This window comes from Colossoma macropomum, unplaced genomic scaffold (genome assembly GCF_904425465.1).
Source record: "Colossoma macropomum unplaced genomic scaffold, Colossoma_macropomum, whole genome shotgun sequence".
In the NCBI taxonomy this organism is placed as follows: domain Eukaryota; kingdom Metazoa; phylum Chordata; class Actinopteri; order Characiformes; family Serrasalmidae; genus Colossoma; species Colossoma macropomum.
In genome coordinates this window covers 9441628-9456356 of record NW_023494793.1, presented here as the reverse complement: position 1 = coordinate 9456356, position 14729 = coordinate 9441628, and the positions used below count along the sequence as shown (strand labels likewise).

Here is a 14729-nt window from a genome sequence, read left to right as displayed (position 1 = left end):
ATATTGAAAAAGGAACCTTTTGATAGAAGAAGGTAAAAACACTCTTAACATTGAGTATAAGCTGATGTCTGAAGTTCCAAGTATCTAGGAGTCTCTGTGTGCTCTGTGCAGGGGATAGGAATGTGAACCAGGGGGGCCCCTGGGTCCATAGCCCTTCAATTTAACGGTCCATAGGAAGGGGACCTTCTCCCTTCTTCTTAGTTCCAAATAGATGAGATCATTTTAAAAAGAACCATATGTTCTGTCTCCTGTTTCAACAACAAGAACTACATATATATATATATATATATATATATATATAATGCTGTTGGTCATTCTGTTCGGGAGAGGACATTTAGAATTGGCACGGATCCTCTCTCAGGTGCTTTATAGTGCTTGCTATGATGCTGTTTTACTATGTAATAAATCTTTTGCTAGCAACTCAGTATCGGCGGAGTTTTTCTTCACAACATCTAAACACCATCTCCACTAAATAAACAACACAAGCTAATGTCAGTATACAGGTAACATCACTTTTTACAGGTATTACAGTAGAATAAGTATGGGCATGCACATTTTTAGCTACCGGTTAATTAAATGTCCTTTTTTGTGGTGTGCAGTTGGTGTGCAATTCTCACCATAGATCAAAGTAAACAACACAATTAATCAGATGTGTATAGACACAGTGGTTCTGGAGCTATTGACGTTTTGACGATTTGGCGGAAAACAAATGTATGGGCAGGGATGCAGGTTCGGTTTAGAAACGCATGCATTTTATTCCGATTGGAAATCTCGCTGTGCTCGGTGCTCACAGTCTGGACTCACAGCCGAGAAGGTTAGTATTGATCACTTTACAGACAGAAACATTAGACTCCAGCCGCCATGACTGCTGTTTGTAATTCGCTGTATTTAGGAGACGCTGTTTAACCCGCGAGCTGTGCTAGCCATGACAGTTTAACGACGTCATGTTGTGACCATACGTATGTATGTCAGTGTTTGTGACTGCTGCGACGGAGGATGGGCGTGGAGAGATGAGGCGACTCCGTCCTCCGGCTCTTTGTCACACGAATATTTAGGCTGCTGCTTGAGAAACGCTGATATAAAAATCTCTTTGCTAGTAATTTGGGCTAAAATGCTCGTAGCGTACCTTAACTCTCCTGTTTTGGTGCACAGGTGGACGGTGTCTTTCGGAATAAGTTCTTTGCCCTGTGTCTGTGAAGCTGTGAATCGTCCTAATAACTGTTCAAATCATTGTCTGTATCTTTTATAGTTAGACCTGGTAAAGAACAGCATGAATACGATACTATAGACTCGACTGGGCCCGTTTTGTTCGGCTAGCCATTTAGCTGCGTGTTACACCTACAGGAGCTTTTATGACATCCCATTCTAAATCTATAGGCATTAATGTGGAGTTGTTCTTCTTTGTAGGCAAATCTCTCGCCAGTTTTCACCTGCATTTGGCAAGAGGCAGGAGATGCTTTGGCTTACATTAATTGATATAATAATGTATTTTTTTAGGCTTGCCAAATTGTGTACATGCTAATGCACTTTTAGCTTATTTTATTAAATTCTGGTTAACCCCTTAAAATCCCAGGCTTATTACATCTTATTACATACTAAGGCTTATTATTCAATAACTACAGTTTAGTACTTTAAATGGGTCAGATTCTTCCTCTGCCCTTCATTCCTCTCCTTCTCGACTGTCTTCCATCTTGTGCCCTGCCCTGACTTGCATGCATAAATATGCATTAAAAGGTGAAATCATAATTGTTTATATATGCATTAAACTGATGAGATGTAAAAACATAATTTTGACTAGTAAGAGTTAGAATTGTAATCTGAAACTATTTTATCTGAATAACTTCAATGAAATGTCTATAAAGCTATTATGACAAATTTTAATGACTCTTAATTTTAGATATCTTATTTTGAATTATTACTCGTTGTAATTCCTGCTGGTCAAAACATAATTACAGGTGTCTGTATCATACATATACAAAGATGAAATGTAGTTATTACTGGCCAAAATTGCATTCTGACTAGTTATACCTCTACATTTAGATCTTAACATTATTTTTTCTAATCAAAACAGAATTCTAGAGATCTACAGCTGTATCTTAGAGATTTAAATCTATACATATCAGTAATGCATAGTGTGACTAGTGACAACTTGTAATGAGGCAGAATAACTCAAAAGTGAAAACAGCAAAACAGAGTCAGAACCGGAAACATCACAATAATCAGAATAATAATGCTCAGTAGCTCTTGGAACAAGTAGCAATACCTCACACTGATCTAGACTAAAAGCCCAGGCTTTATACTAAGCTAATCATAAGAGAACAGGTGTAACAAGTTAGTATTCAGGCAACAGAGAGCAGTGATGGGTGCGAGATGGAGGGCTGAGAATCATGTGATCCCCTTGGGGATTCTGGGAAATGGAGTCTCTAGAGCCCTCTGAGCCCAAGGGATGCGTGACACAACTATATTAAATATATCTTGAATGAATATTTATACTGATAGAATGGTGAAGTTTATTCGTTGCAGACACCCAGCCAGCCCGTAAGACAATGGACTGTCACAGTTTTATAGCTGGACTGATGCCAAGATTAGACCCAGCTTATACAGGACAAGTAACAGGTGTGCCAACATGAACATATAAGGAGAAAACAAAAATAGGCAGCCTAAAATACAACAATTAGGGCCACTCGGTGGTGTTACAGTTTGGTAGGGGAGGGAGACTGCAAGTCCTGGATTTGCCTTAAGACAGGTGGTGCAAGCTAGACAATGGCTCTCCACATACTTGCGGAGTTTAGGATTCCACCATACTTGGTTGAAGCAATGTACCATCTGGGTTACTCCAGGGTGACCTAGACTATGTATGGTAGCCACCAAATAGGGAAGCAGGGCATCAGGAGCCACATATTTACCCCCCCTTTAACCCAGACACCATCGGGAAGAGATGCACCTTGCTCAACCCAAGTCCAAACTTCCAAACCCGGGGCCTGCTGATATAAAACAAGCAGATCAGCCAAATTTTTAACAACAGGTTGTTCACAGGGTGACAAGATATATTCAATAGGCAAAAGACAAGCCCTTTTTGCTGCCTTATCAGCTAAACAGTTGCCTTGGTGTTCAGAAGATGTGGCAGAAGAATGGGCTTTTATTTTAATAATAGCAACCTGTTTTGGAAGTGTGAGCGTTTCCATTAGGTCTGCCACCTGCTAAGCATTTTTCACTAAGGTTCCATTTGCTGTCCAAAATGTCTCTGCTTCCATAACAAGCCAAAATCATGTCATATGCCATGGACATACTTTGAATCAACAAATACATTTGCTTTTAAATCTTTAGCAAGCACACAGGCATGAGTTAGTGCTACTAGTTCTGCCTGTTGTGCAGAATAATGATTCGGCAATTTGCCGGTAGCTATTTCTTCATACTGTGTTGTGACAGCCCACCCTGTGCGTCATCCTTCATCATGGACGCAGGAAGAGCCATCTGTGAATAACACAACATCAGCATTTGGCAAAGGTGTTTCAGCATACATGCTCTGCACCGCACTAGACACCAGAGTGTCACACTCACGATCATCTGAATCATATTTCAATTGCACCAAATGATCTGAAATAGCATTTCCAGGTGTCCAGGTGTTTTAGCAACAGCTAAAACAGATAAGTTGCCTGGATTGCTCTCAGGCAAGTGATATTCCAAGCATAACCGTGTCTATCTTAGCAGAGTAATAAAACACAGACCTCTCTTTGTCACCATGAGTTTGAGTTAAACAGCTAAACACAAACCCTAGTGATGCTGAAACATAGCATGAACAGTAGTTCCATGTTCGCTAGTCCTAGGGCACTGCATAATGCAGGTTTAAGAGAATGAAAACTCTTAACTGATCATAAGTTAGCTGAAACTCAGTTTTCTGATTTTCTGGTTTAGTTAAATCGTATAGTGGTTAAACAGATTTTCGCATAAACCTCAATTCAAGATTGTCAATAATTGCACAACCCCAGAAAAGATTGCAGCTGTGCTAACATATCAAGTAATAAAATAGCACATACTGTGGCACAACAGTCAGGTAAAATTGACTTCTGAGCCTGTAAAACCAGCTGTCCTAAATACTGAACAGAGGATTGATTAATCTTTTTAAAAGAGGCTTTGTGTCCTACGGAATGTAGGTAATCTAACAAAGCTAGCAAGTCATGTTCATGTTCCTCTGCATTTGAGGAAGCTATCAAAATAATACCTGACAATGTTGCATTATTAATTTCATACTGCTTGGTATTCAGACAAGGAAAACCCAGTCAGGTTGACATGTTCAACCTTTAGTAACCCACAATCTGCAAGAGATTTGGACCACTTCAGGCATAAAAAAATAAAACTAATACCTTGCCCCATGAGCTGATTGATGACACCTAATGCCACCATGACAACACAGGACAACCATAAAACTTGCACAGACTGCAGTACAGGGCCTAAAATACAACTTCAGCACCTTCACACACAACACAGCACATTAACTTCTTTCAATACTAATCCATATTTAAATTTTGACATGGATTTTCAACTAGTCAAAATTAAAGTGTAGATATCTGTGATTTAGAATTCCTACTAGTGCAGATATAATTGTAGATATGTTCAAATATTGATGATATTGAAATTTCAATGTAAATCAATGATAACACATGACTAGTCAAAATGACATTATGAATATGTCATCCTGGCAATATGACTAGTCAAACTGGCTTTGTCAATATGTATACTTGGTATTATGACTAGTAAACACTGCATAGCTGATATCTGGAATTATAGTTTTTACTAGGAGGAACCGCATTACAGATTTTACTAGTAAAAACAGAGTTGTGCCTTGTATCACTGGTGTCATTTTAGGCTAAAATAGCTTGCCATGCTATTGCTATTGCCTGCTAGCAGGCATGTCCCCAATAGCTATGATTGCTAGAAAAAACAGCTCCAGCAAAACCAGTGTTTTGGATTCTGGTATGACAATGCTTACTAGCTAAACCAGCACCAGACCAGCATATACCATGGAATTTGTGCTGGTCTAAGTTGATTTTGATTTTGTTTAGAACCATGGGTTCTATATAAGCAAGGCAAGTTTATTTACATAGCATCTTTCATACTCTGCAGTCATTCACAGAAAATACAAACAAAGTGTCAAAGTGTATGAGAAAATACAAACAAAGTGTCATTATCAGGTTGTCACTAATACTGTGATATTAGTAAATGAGTAATCCACTGATTATTTTTAAGGTTTTAAAATATTGTACTATAAAGATAGGGAGACATTTATAAAGAGTTTGTAAAATATATATATATATATATATATATATATATATATATATATATAAATATAAAAATATTACTTGCCAAGAAAATGCATATAAATGTCTGTCACACTGTAAGAGAGATTGTGAGCAAATATAGTTCATTGAGAAGGTGAATTAAATCAATCATTTATTTAAAGTAAGCAATCAAGTTTAGTCAAGATTATTACTACTAATATAAGACTTATGTTTTTATTTAAATTAGTTATTTATATTATGATTGTCATAATTATCTCTCTTATTTTGAGTTGTGGCAAAATGTGGAAGAAAAAACAGCAAGAAAAAAATCTTCTGGAGTTTATACCACCTTGATTTTCTGTCTTTCAGATGGAACTGCTGATATGCAATATGACTGGGTTTAGGTATATCCAAATTCATGTCAAAGGATGTATTAATACATGTTCCTGTTGTTCTCTGGTTGTAGGAATGGTCTGAGTATGCAGCGCTGCAAGGCAACTGTTCTGTCCTTCCTAATGCTGATGCTATTCAAGGTTTCAGCATTCAAAGGTTGGTAAATTATTTCAAAAATACTGTAGCGTCTAACACCTTCGTTCTTCAGAGACATAGATTTTTCTGCAAATTCTGAGCATAATTTCTATTTGCAGATCTTAATGTTAGAAAAAACTAAAATATAACATATTAAATGTGCCATAATCTTTGTACTTGCCACATTAGAATTTTTTTCTTCTAATATGTTAAAGTCAGCAAGTAAACAGTAAGTGTGCATTAAAATGTGCAGTGTGCTCTCTGTAGACGGGTGTACTAACTCACTTTCACTTTCACAAAGTGGTCATTTGGCCAGGAGAGCCCAAACTAGTTTCCGTGCTGCCCAGTATCCTGCTTGGTAGAATAAACAGCTAATCAAAGTGTATTAAAAAGTAATCTAACTGTTCAGTAGGCCACAGTGTGGAATGTCAGGAAAGATTTTCCATCCACCTTGTTTATGCAAATTTTGAAATTGAAACCTGCATGGAAAAGCTAAAAATAAGAAAAAAAATGTCTAAATATTGCAAAATACGTTTTTGTGCCTAGATAAAGTGGAAAATATGAAATGTGAAAAACAGAGATTAAATGGGCCAGGAAGCTCTTTGACCGATGTCTCTGAATTTGTAGCATATAAAGTTGATGGAGGACTGTCAAAGAAATATATTAAAGGTTTTTATCCCTCTTTTGCTGCTATCTTTGCATCAATAGCAAAACTGATGGCCAATGTAAAAAATCAATTAATCAGTAATTAGATTTGTTTTGACACATTGGACAGAATATTAAAGCACACTCTGGCCCAACCCATTCATTCCAGTGACTAATTGCAGAAGACCAAACATTCAGCAGGTCATCAGGAGGGCAGCCAGGTCAGACATACAAAACTGTGTGTACTGCACTGAATCGCCTGTTTCTTTTTTTCATTTTGATGGATAAAAATGTCCAATCTGCAAGTCATATGTGTTTATTTTGTCCATAGTGATGTCATGCATGCTTTCTGCACCAAGTTTAGTCTTACTAAGTGGTCATCTCTCATCTTGTGTCTCTTTCTGCCTTTCTTCATTTATTTATTTATGGCTCTTAACTTTCTGGCGACCTGTCCAGGGTGTGATGGGATAGGCTCTAGCACCCTTGCAACCCAGGACAATAAGCGTCTTGGAAGATGAATGAATGAATGTATTTGGGAGCAATGACAGGCTTCAGGAAAATAAATGTACAATGGAGGTCAGCAGGGCAGGCATACAGGGATGAAATGATCATCTGGCCAGTAGAAGACCAAAGCCAAAATTGATGGGCGCGCTTATTATATGCACCAGCACAATCAGAATTTGTGTGGCAAAGTGTACAAATGTAAAAATCTATGTAAAATGCATCATGAAGTGTTGGTTTGAAGGTAATCTTATGGTGATTTAGAACATTGCAATGTATTATCTGTTATCATGATATATAATAAATTATGGGTTCTTTTTAATAGCTGAATTGAAATTTTTGGGTTAGAAGAATACCTGGTGTATTGTTTTTATAGTATTTTTTACTACTTCAGAAATACTTCCTCCTGTCACATTTGTGTATGTATTATATTTTCCAAAATAATTATAAATCACATCAGAATAACCCAATTTTAAAATTTAATATTTTGAAATTTGAAATAACATCTAAAACAATAGCTGAAATTACAGCACAAGCACTATCCATGCTGTTGTTTTGTGATGCATGTGGTCCAGGTGGCCGGTTTGTAGGCAGTCTCATGCTGTCCACTGCTCGGATTGGCGACTTTCAATTCCATGTAAGACAGCTTAATACAGTTGAAACAAAGCAAGTTGTTACTAACATGTCAAGACTTTTAAGCATATTGCGTGCCAAAAGTTTTGGGACATCTTTTCCTCCATTTGAAAGTTCCAAGTTATGTCTCATTTTAACCTTAACTTGTTAACTAACCCCTTAACAAATCAGGCATATTACATACAAAAGTTTATCATTCAGTAGCTACAGAGACTTCAATGCAAATAATGGAGCTATTTCTTAATACTTTATTTTAGTACTATTTTGTAAGACTTTTGGCCTAGAGGTGGTGCTGAAGAGAGCATTATTCCCAAGGCAGGGCTTTTATCAGGTGTTCCTTTTTCTAGAAAAAAAAAATTAACCTGCTATCTAAATTTATGTTCCAGTTTCAACACTTAATTACTGCTACAAAGAAGATGACTGCAGTAAGTCAGTACACGTTCTGGTCTTTAGATTTCTCCAGTTTCCAGCCCGTCCAACGCCTAGTCACAGTTTTGTCTTCTCAACAGATCCGTACATGTGGGCGAAAAGCTTTTCTTCCTGTGTACCTAACGAAACCAAACTGCACTCACCCATTGACCTCGGTGATGGAGCAGTGAAGACTGATTCTGTTCTGGAGCTTCATGGCTTTGGTGATCCACAGGCCTCCTGGACTGTGGCTAACATCCGGGACACTGGTATGACGCACCATATGCATGCACTTTGGTTAAGGTTTAAGAATGCTTGTAGCATGTATGTATTATTATTCGTATTTTGACTGCTAAATGACCAAAAAATGTTTGCATAGGGCAAAACATATGAGGTTTGTAATGGGAGTGATAACAGCTATTTTGCCATTCATTTTTCCTTTAGAGTAAAACTGCTGAAACCCGGAGTTCCTTAATAAAGGCATGACAAGACAGTTTCAGGGGTCTCCTAAAAAAAAAGTCAATTATTTGTTGTGTTTAGTTGTTGTGGAGTTTGATACGGGTATGACTATGTCTGGAGACTGGTTACAATATGACTATCAGCTTGTGGAGATGAGGTTCCACTGGGGGTCCAAAACCACCAATGGATCAGAACACACTCTCAACAAGCGCAGGTTCCCTATGGAGGTACACACAGAAACATACACTCTCACTTTGCTGTTGACTTTATCAGGGTTCCATATTCACACTGTGTCATTGATTTCATCTGACTTATCTAAATATACAATGTAAACGTGAGAATGAACACATTTTGTTTTTGTTATTAGATGCAGATTGTGGGTGTTGCTCCTGGATTCGTGGATGTGGAGACAGCTTCACATCAGCAGTCGGGCCTGGCCATGATGGGAGTCTTCATTGATGTAACTTCAAGATCTTGCTTGCTTGTCGTTTTTACATGTTCACTCTCAAAACAGACTTTCTAAACGTGTTTTGTGTGAGTAGGGATTGGCGATATGATCTTCTTTTCATTCTAAAAAGTAATGCTTGGGCTTGTATTCCGATACCAGTACCAATACTGGTTCTTGTGCACATTAAAAGGGGAAATTTGTCATTTCTGTAGTGAAACTTCTTTTCAGCATCAAAAATTTACATTCACACCAATTAACAGATGCTTCTATCCAGGGCAACTTGTCCACTTTACTTTAAAGGGGAATTCCGTGATTTTTCAAACTTTCGGCATAATGTAGTCACTAAGATGTTAATAAAGTTATTCAGAATGATTCGTTGTGAAATAGTGCTTCATAGAGAAACCTACCAACTCTGATTTCTTTACAGTGGTACTGATAGGAACCAGGTGGTGTCTTCAATGCAAATGTAGCAGTTTTATTTACTATGTAAGACCACCTGTGAACCTACATGTGCCTTTGGAGTTGAGGATAAGTTTTATATTGATGGGAGTTAAATAGAGGCAAGTCTAAAAAAAAATTTGTTTGGGTACCATTTCCCTGACAACACCCTGTATCTACCTATGTATTATCTCAAAAATAGGTCTCAGCATCAGGCAGCATATTCATAACCATATGAGAGAGCTTTTAAAAGCATTAAACTGATGTCTGGTTCCTATCACCATCACTGTGAACAATTAAGAGTCAGCAATTTTCTCTATAATGGAGCATTTCACATCAAACCACTCTAAATGATGTTTACATCAGAAATATTTGAAAACAGGTGGAATTCACCTTTAAGGGCTAATGTCACTTGACTTAAATACCATCAGTATAGTTGCAAAAGGGGAAGAATACTTCCGAGTTATTTTTGAAGCAAAAAAAGTGACCGTGTTTTGCAGAGTGTCTGCAACTGCCGATGTGCTCTGTCTTTAGATTGGCGCTGAAGAGAATGTGCCTTTTAAGGCCATATCTGATGTTGTCACCAAGGTGCCATATCCAGGTAATTTAAACGTAGTATATATATTCACTTTCATTCTATGTTCTCCTCCCACCATCCATTTATTTTATTATGTTTTCCAGGAGATTCAGTGAATGTCACTCCACCAGCCTTGTTTAAACTCATGCCTGGTAGAGATTCAAAGTTCTATCGCTACCAGGGAGGTCAAACCACTCCACCCTGCCTCCAGAATGTGGAATGGATTGTGTTTGAGAAGCCCATCTTGATCTCCGAAGATCAGGTAAGAACATGCAGCTGCAATATGTACGATTGTCTTTGGTACTCGTGCACTGCAGAACCTAAAATAAGGTGATCGGGTCCAGTTTGGTAGGAATTTGCTGGACCACATCACTTGTCATTACATGTTAACATCACCATTCAAAAAGAATGTTCAGGTCTCAAAATGCAAAATTAACATTATATTAATGAAGGTATTATGACAATAGTAAATAATTTACTTACATCCTTGGAAAACACGTCCTTCACCAAGTTTTGACTGAGTTCTCTTTGAGTTTTCTTTCAATGCTCATGCAGTCATCAGATTCGTCCAGTTAAGGAAGGGGTCAGAAGCACAACTGGCAATACAAAATCCAATCTACACATTGTGTGCAGTTACACGTTTTCACCAGAGAGGTCTCCAAATCCCCAAAACATACAGAATGTAGATTTAAGGCAGTGATAAATGTTGATAAATGGTGCAACAGATGAGCTACAGTTTGTAACTGTAAACCTATAACATGCACGTATAATCATAGGTGTTTTTGATAAATTGGCCAAGGTACAAGATAGGTGGCCCTAACCTAACTGGCAACTCTGTGTAAATAGAGTTCATTGTATATAATGTAGTTCAGTGATTTAGAATTTTTAAAAGATCATTTGCACAGAGACTATGTTTGTGCTAAGCTTAATTCCAGGCCTAGTTTTCTGGATCCATTTTTGTCTGATTCTGTTCCAGCTCTCTTATTTGTGATTCTGTTTTGTTCCGTGTTTCATTTAACTCTGCTTAACTGGGTTTCTGTCCAGCAGGTGGTGGTAGTAAGCAGCTGTAAGCCTGTCTCCTCTATTAGACACTCCTACCTTGTTGGTCCACCTTGTAGATGTGAAGTCAGAGACGGTAGCTCATCTGCTGCTGCACAGTCTGTGTTGGTCATCCTCTAGTCCTTCATCAGTGGTCACAGGACGCTGCCCACAGGACACTGTTGGCTGGATATTATTGGTTGGTAGACTATTCTTTGTCCAGCAGTGACACTGAGGTGTTTAAAAACTCCAGCAGCACTGCTGTGTCTGATCCACTCATACCAGCGCAACACACACTAACACACCACCACCACGTCAGTGTTACTGCAGTGCTGAGAATGATCCACCACCAAATAGTACCTGCTCTGTTGGGGTCCTTTGGGGGTCCTGACCATTGATTAACAGAGTGAAAGCGGGCTAAAAGATTACACAGAGATGCACATACAGTCTGTAATTGTAAAACTGCCAAGTGCACATATATTGTAAGTAGACCTCATACACTGAACAATGAGTGTCGAAACAAGAATGTATGTTTAATGAAATGCATTAACATGCGTTTTTGGTGATCGGGTCATGTTTGGATTTCACTTGATTGCATGATAAACCAGGTGTAAACACCCCCAGGACACATAGTGAATGGATTATGATTGGATCACTCAAACCACATTCAGAGGTGGTCAGAGATGGATCTTGACTGCATTTAACACAAGTGTAAACGGAATGCGTTTTCAATATCTTGATTTTATTTATGCCTGATTTATGTCTATTTGTACTTCTATTTTTATTTCTGCGTAATATATTTAATGTTTATGTGCAGTTATATGTCTTGCTACTGTAACACTGCAATTTCCCTTCAGGATCAATAAATTATCTATCTGTCCATCCATCCGTCCATCTGTCCGTCCATCCATCCGTCTATCTGTCCATCCGTCCGTCTGTCTGTCCATCTGTTCGTCCGTCTATCTATCTGATCACGCAAACCACATTCAGACAGAGACGATGTGTACGTGTTGACATGCTTTTTATGCTGAAAAAATCCAATCAGATCTCATTGGGACATTTTAGTGAAAAGTGCAGAGTTTGTCCAGATACCTCATACCACTTAGTGCAATCCCTGCTTCCATGTAAATGCAACAAATCTGTCTTATATGCTATGTGAATATGCAAATAGACATACTTCTATTTCTACTGTCTCATACTTCACTCTAACTTACATTTATTTTTTTTTTAATTTTACCTGATTTATGTCTGTTTTTATTTCTGCATAATGTTTATATGCAATTATATGTCTTGCTACTGTAACACTGCAATTTCCCTGCGGGATCAAAATCATTTATCTATCTGTCTATCTAGCTATCTAGCTGGTCTGATCTGGACACTGAACAAATGTTAAAGCAAGGTGTGAACAGGCTCTGAGAAAATATTCTTTAACTTTAATGATAAACTCATAAGGGCTCATATCATGGAAAACTAATTTTCCTCTCCTTTTTTTAAATTAAAAAAGTTTGATGTAGTATGTAAACACTGTTAAAGCTTCAAAGCGTACTGTTTACTCTCCAGTCCATACAATCTAGTCTGTTTTGATTTCACTATTATGATGTCATGAAAACCAATAGGTCATTCTGCAGAAACGTCCACTTCTCTATCTGTCCATAGGTGTCACTGGTGTTACCAGTCCTCACTGGTGTTACACATAAGAAAGGTAACACCAGTGACTGTAACACCAGTAACATTTTAATGAAAAATGCAGTTTACGAAATAGCTGCTATTGAGCATCAAACCACATGTTGTCAATCATGGAATATCAACTAAAATATGTAATTTAATCCATTTGTATTCTTTTTTTTCACAATGACCTAAGAATAAAGTCGGTCACACCAGTGACTTCAACTAAAAGCTTCACATGAAATCATGAGCTAAATGTGAAAATTTCTCATAACTGAAAAGACACAGTGGACTCACCTTGTGCTTTTCTTTATAGGTCTTCAGAAAATAGGTACAAGGAAGTGATGTCACCAGTCCGATTATAATTTCAAAATAAGAGATTTTTGTTACACAGTAACACCAGTGACACGACTCCTGGGGGCAACAACTTTCATTATTTATTTTATAATATTTATTTGGCATTTGTTTTCTTTATGTAATTTAATTCACATAAATTGTAATCCTAACATGTTTTTCAAGTGTAATATATCTGTAAACGCTAGGGACACAAAAATGGACGCTTCTGTAGAATGACCCCAATGCATTTTAAATGTCTTTCTAGTCTGACTACAGCAGTTTAGCCCCACCCATTCACGCTGAAGTTATAAAGAGTGTTTCTGCCTGGGCTCCTTTTTGATTTAAATTGATGACAGCCAATAGAAACAGATGTCATTTATATGTGTTGGTCTTAAGAGCACAGTAACAAAAAAAACTGTTCAGTTCCAAGAGAGGTGGGAAAATGGTCATGAAAAAACTCATGGCTGTTTCTGGTCCATAAAACCACACAAAAATCTGAAATGCAAGAAAAATGCAGGATTATGGGCCCTTAAATAAATGTAGCAAGATTTTATTAGAAGTAATTTTATGCCATTTCAACTGGTCCAGTTATCATGAAATGTTTGCACAATGTAAAAAGTAGCTTACATTTATAGACAGTGTAAAGTCATATATGGTTTTACTCTGACAGTGACATTATATAGAGACATAGCAAACACCACAGGCTCCATATTACAGTTTTTCTCTCTCTCTCTCTCTCTCTCTCTCCCCCTTTTTCAGTATTTGAGCTTTGCCACTCATCTGTATTACTCTGATAAAAACAGCCCTGAGAAGAAATTACTAGTGGAGAACTATCGTCCCATCCAGTCCAGCTCCAAGCACCAAATTTTTGTCTCTACTGCTGTAAAAATCCACTCGGCGAGAGGAGCCACCCAGAGCCAGCATGCAGTCTTCATCCCCCTCATCATCCTCTACTGCCTGCTGCAGTTTATCTTCAAGGTGGCCTAAACACAGAAACAAGGAAAGGGCATTATTGGAGCATCAGTAATAGAGCAACCATTGCCTTATGTGTACGTATAGGAATATTTATGCTGAATTAACTTTACCTCTGTTCTGTTACTGCAGGCTTAAGGCAGTACAGCTTGCTGCTTAATAGTTAAACAATATGGAAATGTAAACATATCACAGGGTGGAAAATACACCTGACCAAAGATAACTGACTAAGGAATGTTTATAAAAAATAGAGATAATCTTATAGATATAACCTGTGTGAATGCTCTTGAGAATGACCCTTCCTAAGTCATTATTCATGGCACCATACTCTGATTTAAATTACTCCAAATTAAGAAATAACCAAGCAGGTTTTAGAACGGTGCACAGACCCACCTGGATTAGCAATGGGAAGAAGTGTTATAGAAGAAGGTGCCTTATTTTTGCCTGATTTTTCCCCCTAAAGACTCTAAACTTGTTCAATTTTGTTTGAGTTCATATCTCTATTAAGCTCAGTAGTAGTGAAAGCAGTAGAACTGAAGTATTGTTAGAACTAGGAAAGTATTCAGCCTATGTTAAAGCCTGTCTGCCTCTTATAGTTATCTAAGTGGTACTAATTTCAGTTTGTCATTATAACTGTTCTGCTGTTTAGAAAGTTCATTGTTTGTTTTCATTAAGTTTTTGTTGTTTTATGTTACATTTTAACATCATAGCAGAATTATTAAAACATAAGCTCTTCATTTAGGAAAAAAGTAGTTTTTTTTTTTGTAATGTTATAGAGGAGTAGAATTCATATTTTAATGCT

At 37.5% G+C, this 14729-nt stretch overlaps 1 protein-coding gene across 1 annotated transcript; it reads left to right on the top strand.

Moving 5' to 3' along the window:
- Window positions 1–718: 718 nt before the first annotated feature.
- On the top strand, window positions 719–13942 carry LOC118814041 (carbonic anhydrase 4-like). The gene is made up of 9 exons (XM_036579709.1): window positions 719–814; window positions 5746–5828; window positions 7973–8011; window positions 8096–8263; window positions 8535–8680; window positions 8821–8913; window positions 9874–9940; window positions 10021–10178; window positions 13715–13942. Exons 1-9 carry the CDS (start codon window positions 747–749, stop codon window positions 13940–13942), a joined length of 1050 nt encoding a protein of 349 aa, XP_036435602.1. The 5' UTR covers window positions 719–746.
- Window positions 13943–14729: the final 787 nt, after the last annotated feature.

Bases quoted from the DNA above. Each gene is read 5' to 3' on its own strand.
- LOC118814041 (XM_036579709.1), top strand. From the start codon at position 747: ATGCATTTTATTCCGATTGGAAATCTCGCTGTGCTCGGTGCTCACAGT. The intron at 5,829-7,972 runs GTTGGTAAATTA...TTTATGTTCCAG, and splicing joins CAAGGTTTCAGCATTCAAAG to TTTCAACACTTAATTACTGC. The intron at 8,914-9,873 runs GTAACTTCAAGA...CTCTGTCTTTAG, and splicing joins TGATGGGAGTCTTCATTGAT to ATTGGCGCTGAAGAGAATGT.